The 10148-nt window shown below is 33.8% G+C and overlaps 2 protein-coding genes across 3 annotated transcripts; one reads left to right on the top strand and one right to left on the bottom strand.

The window, feature by feature from the left end:
• The first annotated feature begins 1033 nt into the window (after window positions 1-1033).
• LOC18596466 (endoplasmic reticulum oxidoreductin-2-like) lies at window positions 1034-5982 on the top strand. 2 transcript variants are annotated; one of them, XM_088807721.1, is made up of 10 exons: window positions 1034-1550; window positions 2081-2212; window positions 2763-3021; window positions 3284-3394; window positions 3495-3613; window positions 3737-3841; window positions 4024-4226; window positions 4563-4686; window positions 5438-5614; window positions 5710-5982. In XM_088807721.1, the coding sequence occupies exons 1-9, from the start codon at window positions 1386-1388 to the stop codon at window positions 5612-5614; spliced, it is 1395 nt and encodes a 464-aa protein (XP_088663847.1). In that variant the 5' UTR covers window positions 1034-1385; the 3' UTR covers window positions 5710-5982. The 2 variants fall into 2 exon arrangements, with proteins under 2 accessions (XP_088663847.1, XP_007025022.1); XM_007024960.3 differs by having other exon boundaries at window positions 1037-1550; window positions 5432-5614.
• Window positions 5983-6635: 653 nt separating this feature from the next.
• LOC18596465 (uncharacterized) lies at window positions 6636-9175 on the bottom strand. The gene is made up of 4 exons (XM_007024959.3): window positions 8798-9175; window positions 7838-7950; window positions 7162-7249; window positions 6636-6952 (listed from the first exon to the last, which is right to left on the bottom strand). Exons 1-3 carry the CDS (start codon window positions 8880-8882, stop codon window positions 7169-7171), a joined length of 279 nt encoding a protein of 92 aa, XP_007025021.1. The 5' UTR covers window positions 8883-9175; the 3' UTR covers window positions 6636-6952; window positions 7162-7168.
• Window positions 9176-10148: the final 973 nt, after the last annotated feature.

The raw sequence follows: 10148 nt of genomic DNA, 5'->3' as shown, positions 1-10148 counted from the left end.
GTTGATGGTTCAAATCTAAATACAAAGTTAAAGCTCATCCCAACTAACCACATTGCCAATTAGACAAAAAAATAACTTAAAATAATTTACTTCTCATTACTTATTGTTTTTATTATCTTGATAATTAAAAATACCAAAAAACCAATTTTTAAAAATTAACTTTCTTAATAATATAATATACTATTAGTAGTTTCTTTCGGTATTAGTAGCAATACTACTAATAGTTAGTTGTAGCTTTATGGAGCCGAGTCGGATCTTAGCCCAAACATGATTGGGTCAAAATCTTAACCCAACATCAAATATTGAGCCCAGCCCCAAGGCTGAACCCCAGTTCTCCATTTGTAACAAATTTGTATGTTTGTTTATGCATGAATTAAAGTCACCATTTATCGCTTTAATTCGGATCTTATGCTTAGTGTGATAAATTGAATTTATCACTTATATTTGAAAAATATAATTTCACTATTGTTTCATTTTAAATTAATCAAAAGTTAATGTTAAAAAATTAGTTTATCTTTAAGTCATTTTTGAGTCAAATTAAAAAATATAATATAAAAAATTACTTTCGTTTAAAAATATGTGATAAATTTAATTTATTAAATTAAATTAAAGAATTTCACTTGCAATTCTTTTTATTATAATCTTACAATTATCTAATGACAAAAAAAAATTACACCAAGATCCATCACTTATAAGTATGAGTTTTTTCATAATATATTGATAATTGTGACACAATTTGTAAGAGATATACTTTGACATAAATAAATTGATAAATTTGAATTTTATACTTTTATTTATCTATTATTGATTAGTGCGTGTTTAATTTTTTATTTTCGAATTCAGTAGTACAATTTTTAATTTTTTTATTTTGACAAAGGTCAACGCGGAGTCACCCACTTTGGTAAAAAAGAAAGTCAACAAAAATGTGTTGAAACTAAACCCTTCCAGAAGAAGGTTCCTGTTCCTGTCCACCTCCTTTTCTTGGTGACGTAATTAATATGGTACTTAGTTTGGGGGCACCTTCAATGACCAAATCCTACCCCTTCGATTTTTTCAGTGCGTGCCCATGGTTTGAAACTGTAGAGAAGAGGCAGAGAAACAAAAACCATCAAAGAAGAGAAAAAACGCGCACAATTTCTCACAACATCATTCTTTCTGTCCACCTTGATCCCCTTTTAATCATAATTTTTTTACCTTTCTTAACCCCAAAATCTCCCTTTAAATAACCCAACCGTAAAACCCAGTAATCTATTACCCTTGACGATTCTATTCTTGAAAAATAGTCCCGAATTTCTCTTGTTTTCTTTTCATTGCAGAAAACCCAACAAGTTTTTTCAGTGTTTTAGCAATCTGGGTCTTTTTCTGCTTTGTTGAAAAGGTGGCAGATGGTGGAATCAGAGGTTAAGAAGGGGAAGAAGAGTGAGAAAATGAGGCGGAGATGGGTGATTGGAGCTTTCATTACAATTGTTGTTGCAATAGCTTTGGCTTCTAAAAGTACACTAAAGATCTCTCTGTTTGGACACACTAACAAGTCTTGTCTTTGTTCTCAGGTTTCGCTTTCTCTCTCTTTTTACCCATTCCCTTTTGTTTGGTTACTTAGGAAATGGAAGTAATCTTTGGAACGAAATGAAAAATGAAGTTTACGTCTTCTTTTTCTACTTTGATTTTGTTCAGTTGGCGCCAATTTCAACTGCCCATTTCTGATTTCTTGTGAATTTATCCTTTGGCTTATAAATTGTTAGCAATGTGTAAATGAATCATTGAAAAGTGATGCCGTTTGCCTAGTTTTATTTGGGTACTCAGAAAATGGTGGAGACTTAGATTGAAATGAGGAGAAAGGTTTTATTTTTTTCCTTACTTTTCTTTGAGTCCAATTGGTCCAAATTTAAGTACCCAGTTTCGCATTTATTTATTTTTGTGATCCCCCCTTTTGATTTCTGAATTTCTTAGCAGCCTTTTTATGAATTCATTGATATGTGTTGCCATTTGTCCTTTTGTTCCCTCCTTTTTTTTAGGTTGAATGATGAAATGGTTGGCATTTTGTTTGTATGACAATGACTGTTTTCTTCAATTTGTGCAGGACAAACACAAGTATAGCGGTATTGTACAGGACTGTTGTTGTGATTATGAGACTGTAGACCATCTTAATGAGGAAGTGTTACATCCATTGCTCCAGGAACTTGTTAAAACACCATTTTTTCGATACTTCAAGGTTAGCTTATTGTCCAATGCCCATTGTGTGATGGAAATATTATGTAAATGTCTTGTTGTATTATTGTGGAGATAATTTTCACAATGGTTGATGTGGGAAACTAGAAAGCTTTCCAATATAAATGGTTATGTATTGATTACAGATAATTATAGGAAACTACCAGATTAGTGGATGGCAAATAGCCAGTTTAGCAGTCTGTCTAAGCAGTTAGAGCTTGTATTTCCTCTTATCTGGTTATTTTTTTTCATACTTGCATTAACTGTAGAGTGAAAAGGAAGTGATTCTAAGATTTATGCAAGTTTTGAAGTCGAAGCATGTGGTTAGAATGAAAAGTGTCTCACTAGTTTATGTTGTTGAGAAATCCTACTATTATGATGCTTAAGTCGGACAAACTTAGGGCATAAGAATAGACTGTTCTCATTCGAAACCTTTTAGTTTATCTGCCTCTTAGCATGACAGGGTTAGTTTATATGCTGCATTTGAAATTCATGCTCTATGTTTTCTCACCTGATTTTCTCTGAAGCCTAATATTTTCTATTGCCCTGGGCAGGTTAAGTTGTGGTGTGACTGTCCATTTTGGCCTGATGATGGTATGTGCCGTTTGCGGGACTGTAGTGTTTGTGAATGTCCCGAAAGTGAATTCCCTGAATTATTTAAGAAGCCCAACCATCGAGGCCTTTCATCAGATGACCTTATGTGCCAAGAAGGAAAGCCACAGGCTGCTGTTGACCGCACGCTAGACAGTAAAGCTTTTAGGGGGTGGACAGAAACAGATAACCCCTGGACTCATGATGACGAGACAGATAATTGTGCGTCCAAAATTGTTCTTGACAGTTCTGACATATTTCAGTTTTATCATTGTGCTTATCTTATTGTTGGATGCTCTTAATCTTGCTTTTGTGCGCCTGAGAATGATAAATTTAATTGATGCTTATGCAAATCAGTGAAGATTATTGTTGCTCTATTGGCAATGGCAGATATGATAAGAGTGACAGTGAGAATGGTGGTGTTTGAAACATTAATAGTCCAAAAAAGTGATCCTCTTAAGTGATTGTCTAATTTGATTTGCAGCTGAGATGACGTATGTGAATCTTCAACTGAACCCAGAACGCTATACTGGCTACACTGGCCCATCGGCTAGAAGGATATGGGATGCTGTCTACTCAGAGAACTGTCCCAAATGTGAGTTCTATTCTTCTTTTAAGTGGTTGTGTGTGTGAATGAAGGATGCCTAAGCCATTTTTCACTAAAATCCTTAATTCTTTTTTACTCTGATATGCAGATCCATCTGAAGAGTCATGCCAAGAAGAAAAAATACTGTACAAATTGATTTCTGGTCTTCACTCATCTATTTCGATCCATATAGCTTCTGATTATCTACTCGATGAAGCCACAAACTTGGTATAAATTCTCAATTTCTTGTCATTCAATGCTTGTCTTTTTCGCTCATTTGTAAACTTTAGGCACACGGGAATTTTAAAAAGATCTGACATTGTTTCTTTGTTTTCCTTTTACTGATTTCAGTGGGGCCATAATCTCGAATTAATGTATGATCGGGTCTTAAGATATCCATATCGTGTTGAAAACTTGTACTTCACATTCCTCTTTGTTCTCCGAGCTGTGACAAAGGTGAGTAGCATGAGTACATAATGAATCTGTTTGTGTACTTGAGCAGCCTAGCACATAAGTAGGCAAAAACAAAAAATACATGTTGAGAAAAATACTTAATAAATCTTTTCCCTTGATGTTTACTTTTCAAGTATATATTTATTCTGGAGTCATTTACCTTACTAGAACTCGATGTGTTTCAGGCAACTGATTACTTGGAACAAGCTGAATATGATACTGGTAATCCTACTGAGGACCTAAAAACACAGTCCCTAATGAGACAGCTAGTTTATAATCCAAAACTGCAAGCTGCATGTCCGCTTCCATTTGATGAAGCTAAGTTGTGGAAAGGACAAAGAGGACCCGAATTGAAACAGAAAATACAAGCACAATTCAAAAATATCAGGTTTCTCTCGATTCCTCTTCGGCAATGCTTGTAAAAGGCTACAATTTCTTCTGTCTACAGATGTTAAACTTATAAAATAGGAAACTACATTTTCTTAAAACGTATTTGTGTTAGCACATTAAGACTGTCTGAATTCATTCAAAACTCATCATCCTCAAGAGGAAATGAAATCTGACATTGTATTTTTACCTTCTCTCTAGGTTCTTAGTGATCCTCATGAGCGGAGAAACTTTAATGAACTGTTTCCTTTTTCTCTTTGATTTTTGACATTTGATATCTGTGCAGTGATTCAAGTGGCTTATTGCAATGATATAACAATTGTCATTGGCTTTGTAGTGCATTGATGGACTGTGTAGGATGTGAGAAATGTCGGCTTTGGGGAAAGCTTCAGGTTCTTGGTCTTGGAACTGCATTGAAGATTCTGTTCTCTGTTAATGGCGAGGAGCACTTGGGTCAGACTGTAAGTACCATTTCCTACTTTTTGACTTTCAGTTTCCAGTTCTAATTTCTTCCTAATGGATTCTTTTCCAATATGTGGCTAGAGTTTTTGCTTATAGGAAATGCTCTCTTGAAGCCATTGAATTTCTTCCTCCAGGAATCCTGGCCTACAATTTAGTGTCACATATAATATATTGGGAAAAGTTCTAGAGACATCAAAAGTAACTTCATTATTTGTTGCAGTTGATATGCTGTTACCATTGTGCAAATATGCAAAATCCTCTAGTTGAGAATCATCTATGGACTATAAATACTACCTAGATTCTTTGCATTGCTTTACACTTGATGTTTAGTCCAGGAAAAATAGTAGTTACAAGTTTCTCAAATGTGATATACTGAGGCTACTTCAATTTGAAACAATTGAAAGTGGAACTTTTTAATATGTCACAGGAATGAATGCTATTTTGGGTTCACCATTGTGGCTGATATAGTTTATATCATGTGCACAATTTATTTAATTATTTCCCATGAAATGGCCTATGAATGCCATTGTTTGAACAGAAAGTGGTGTTGATCTCTACAAAGATCTGTTTGTGAAATTATCTCTATGAAGCTGGGTTTTGCTTTTATTTTCATATCACAGGATGTATCCTAGGTTTCCATTAGCAACTAGTTTTAAGTATATTTGTCGAAGATATTTTTTGTTGTTTCTTTTCTTGGGTATACAACTTGTCATTTGCATTAAAGTTCATTTTGTTGACCTCTAGTTGCAGTTGCAACGGAATGAAGTGATTGCCCTGATGAATTTACTCAATCGACTATCGGAGTCTGTAAAATTTGTCCATGAAATGGGACATGCAGCTGAAAAACTCATTGAAGGAAAGATATCTTCTCCTACTGGCCCGAATAGCCTAGTCCACAGGATATGGGCATCTATTGTTAAGACGTAGGTAAGATATTGTTGACGTCCTAGCTTGTAACATCTGCGAATGACTGTTTAACTTTTGATTTTGCCTTACTACATAGCATTTATGTTGTTTTGCAGGTAAAGATGATGAAAGGATGATAATTCAACAAGAAATACACATTACTTCCAAAAGATAAGAGTTGGGTTTTGGAGAAATACAAGCATTGAAAGTGTACAATCAACAGTTTTGCCATAGTTGCAGGCTTTAAAATCTCATGTAAACAAATTAAAGGAGAAATTAAAATAATCTTGAGAGCACCAGATTTTCAGCCTCATGATAGTTTGTCTATTCTGATTATAGTAGTTCTCTTCAGGATTTTTGAATGGAAGGTATTTCAGCGCTTTTAGCAATCTAATGTTACCCACACAAGGTAGATGCCAGAAACTGTTAACAGACTATGGACCAAGTTTTTATACAAATTAACCGACTTTTCTTTTTTTAGATTTATGTAGAAATTTTAATTGAATATCATGATTTACCTTGGATAAAGATTTTATGCATAGGCTTATCTGTATCTAAAAAATGAAAAAGAATTCAAGAACATCTCTTCGACTGATACACCGTCCGTTTAATGGAAAGCTTGTGCCTAAAGAGTTTAGATTAATGTTTTAAATGACTACAGCCCAAAAAAGATGTTTTTTGTTGTACAATTAATCCTTTATTACCATTTGGCTGTGGTAGCAGTCCAGTCCTAGACTGCTCGGACAGAACCAATACAATTGAGAGAAGCTCTTGAGCATTCCTTGTCCTGGACTTTTTGCACATCCCGAAGGGGAAGTGAAAAGGTAGCCTTGAGGAATTAGACACCCTCACCTTTACATTGGACATTCTCATATGCGGACTATTAACAAACCATGATGACAAACATGCTCTACCCATTCTGCCATTTCCATTTGGATCTCACATGTTAGCGTATTCCCAAGCAGTGAAGACCCTAAACAGTATATTGCTATCAAATTCTGGCCAGGCAAGCTACCAAAATCTAAATCGCAACACAAGCAAATGCAGAAGAAACAAATGTAGCTCAATATTTGGGGCCTCCAAGTAGTATCGAATGCTCAATGACAAGGTATAATGGATCAAACATGTGGATAGTTAAGAACATTAGTTAGCTTGACTATGATACAAAGTGTAAACACCATAAATTTGTTTGTGAAGTAACACATCCTTATGTTACATAGAATACAGTACATCAATGGTAATCATAAATCCGGAGCGATTCCCATTGCTTTTGGCCTCTGCTTGCTTGCTTAGGTATCTAGAGAGGCGTTCCCTATGTCGATGCAGGAAACTGCTGAAATTGCAGAGCCATCTTATCACCTGCGAACAGGCACAACCAAGAATGGCTAAATACTAATGCCTGGTATCAGCTGACTACTTAAAAAAATGAGGGACAGGTATTGCTGACCACTTAACAAACTGTAAATTAGGCAACATGATGCATCTTGAACTTGCATTTATAAATTCAGCAGAGTTTAAAAATTGTAAATAGATATAACATTGTGTATAAGATTAGGCTCAAATCTTACAATATGCTCAGCGTGACTTCTTCAGACGTTTTGGGGGCCTCGTTTTCTCCTTCCTCAAATCATCAGGTGTTTTAACATCAATAAATGGCTGCAAACAGTGAGAAAATGAGTACCACAGTCGATTACTACTATTACCAGGAACACATAGCCATGAAAGTTGTTAGATTGAAAGCTAATTTTATAGGATCTTAACAGCACTGGTGAGAAGATTAGCTATGGACCTCTATAAACCCAAGATTAGGGATAACAGCGTATAAATGGAAATGGGATATTTGCTACTCCTTTCTGGATTTGCTGCTACACAATAATGTCTACAATAAAATCTCCTCACTAAGTTCTAAAAGGCCAACTCTGATTAGCAGCACTTCGGATTGGTTCAAATATGTTTACTTATGTAGCAAACATCTGTGTATACTACAAACTAGACATAGGTAAACAAAAAGAAGTACAAACTAAGGTTTTGCCAAACAGATTCCTCATATCATAGACTGAAGGAAGAGTAATATATGCTACAGTTGCACCTAGGAGATCCAAAGACCAAAGAGCAATTAGATTAATTAATTGCAGTAAGGTCACTGATAATAATAATCATCCATTTTTAAAGTTAAGAAATTTTCTATATATTTATTAAATTTGATGAGAAGAAAGTTACTCAAAAGATACATAGATGAAATACCTCATCCCACTTTCTCTGAAGCTCCAGAAGTTCTTGACAGTATGCAAGGCATTCTGCGTGATATACAGCAGCTAACTCTTTTATCAAGGCCTTCCTCTTAATGATACCAATCACTGCACATATATAACTAGTTTTGAGATATAGAGTGATACAGAGAGTGTGAGATTCATAAGAGAAACTCATTAAACGCCTACATCCAGGATAATCACAAAATCATATATCCTCCCGAGCCAAACAACCCATTAACAAAAAATTTTCAGATCCAAGACAGTCAAATTTTTCACAGCTACCACTCTGGTTGACTAAATGTAACGTCAAACTATAACCCTTCCTCTCATCAACACCATGATAGCTATAATTTCCAACCATCTGAAAATTTAAGTAATTGAAAATGCTTAAATTTGCATTCATGCGTATGAGTTCATACCAATGTTAGCTTTGTACCAAAAAAAAAAAAAGAACAACGTTGGCTAGTTTTTTTTGAAGCAACCGCCTGTAAGAATTAATCAATTATTAGCCTTAAAAATTCAATCACAAACAGATTAATATATAGGTTAAAGCAATAGATTTAAGTCAACCAAGATAGCACCTTTACACCAACAGATAGTTTCAACAAATAATCAGAGCTATTTCAAGTACTACAAACACACATCACAATTGATTACTCAGCGTCTTGAAACCAAAATTAAGAACTTTGCCAACATATCAGCACAGAAAGCAAAAGCAGAAAATTCAAGCATATCTTTTTCTTTTCTTTTTTTTTTGGGAAAATCGCAAACCAAGCAATACCCATTACAAAACCTTCTTTTTAATCCAAATCGACTAACCAGCAGAAACCCGAATTTAAGAGAGAGAGAGAGAGAGAGAGAAAACAGAAAATATGAAGCAGAGGTATTAATACCCTTAGAAGAAAAAACAAAGAAACCCCACAAAGCAAAATAATAGAGAAAAAAGAGTTACTTCGACTGGGATCGAATGGAGGAGGAGGAGGATGATCAGGCTGAGAAGCAGGAGCAGGAGAAGGTTGTTGCTGTTCTTGACTCATCGCTTGAACTTTGGAGATTGTATTTTGGTATGCAGAAGAAAGAAATTTAAAATTAACCCCGTCCAAGGATTCTTCTGTTACTACTATGGAGAGACCACATAGTATGAGGATTTTACTTTTATTTATTTGCTTCGTACTCGGACTCAGAGTAGCGTTTGTTGTTACACAGTTTGAAGGTGCAGCAGGAAACTACTTTTGGTGAACTGGGTTTTTGTTTCGGCTTCGGCCTCTTTAACAAAGTCCACATTTTTGCAACTCCCTGCTCTGGTCCCTGTTTGAGCCAAGATCTAAGAAAATTGCAGATTTAAAAGACATAAAGCTCCAGAACCTTTGCCTTGTCATCAATATAAATAATCATTTCTTTTTTTTCAAATAAAAATATGTTTCTCCAAAAACAAGTACTACTACTCGGTAAAAAATTGATGATCCCTACTTGATGAAAAAATATATATTCAATAAAAAATTATTAACATAATACTTAAAAAATCTTAAATTATTTTAAAAAATTTTAAAAAATTTTAATTTTTTTATTCATCATAATATATGATGATGTAATATGATAACATTATTATGTGATACTTTTCATTTCCTATATTACTACTACATGGATAAAAAATGATAAATAGTATATTAATTAATAATAATTAATTAATTATTAATTATAATGATCTATTTAATTCAAAATAAAAGTATATAAACTTGATTAAATTTTTTTAAATAATTTAAAATTTTTTCAAACATTATGTCAAAATTATTCATATTTTGATAATTGATTATAATGGTAATTGATCTCATTAGACATCTTTATTGTTAATTTGCAGTAAGGTTATGGCCGGTGGCCCAAATCATTGGTCTTTCTCATCCAAAATACCAAAACCAATACTCTAGCCTAATGGAGGTCAAACTTTCAAGTCAATCAATCACTTTTCTTTTGAAGATTATTTGAACATTTTTATTATAGAGATTGATTTCATTAATAATTTAAATAGATAATTATATATATTCTTAAAACATTCCAACAAGCTCAAATAAAAAAAATAGATATAAAAATAGTAAAAATCAAATATTACGACTATAAGGTTTTTTGTTTTATAAGCTAATCGATAAAAATCTTCACGATCAATTTTTTTAAGTCATTCTCAATGATTATTTGATAATCACTAATGACAATTAGCAATAAAAACTTATGTACCTTTTAAATGTCTGAGAGCGTCGTTAATGCTTCATCATCTATATGCCTTAACATCTTCCCCGTAGAGGAGGATA

The sequence above is a fragment of the Theobroma cacao genome, chromosome 6 (genome assembly GCF_053813885.1).
Source record: "Theobroma cacao isolate CCN51 chromosome 6, ASM5381388v1, whole genome shotgun sequence".
NCBI classification, from domain to species: Eukaryota; Viridiplantae; Streptophyta; class Magnoliopsida; order Malvales; family Malvaceae; genus Theobroma; species Theobroma cacao.
Note: the sequence above shows the minus strand (reverse complement) of the source record. Positions and strands in the feature narration are given on the sequence as shown.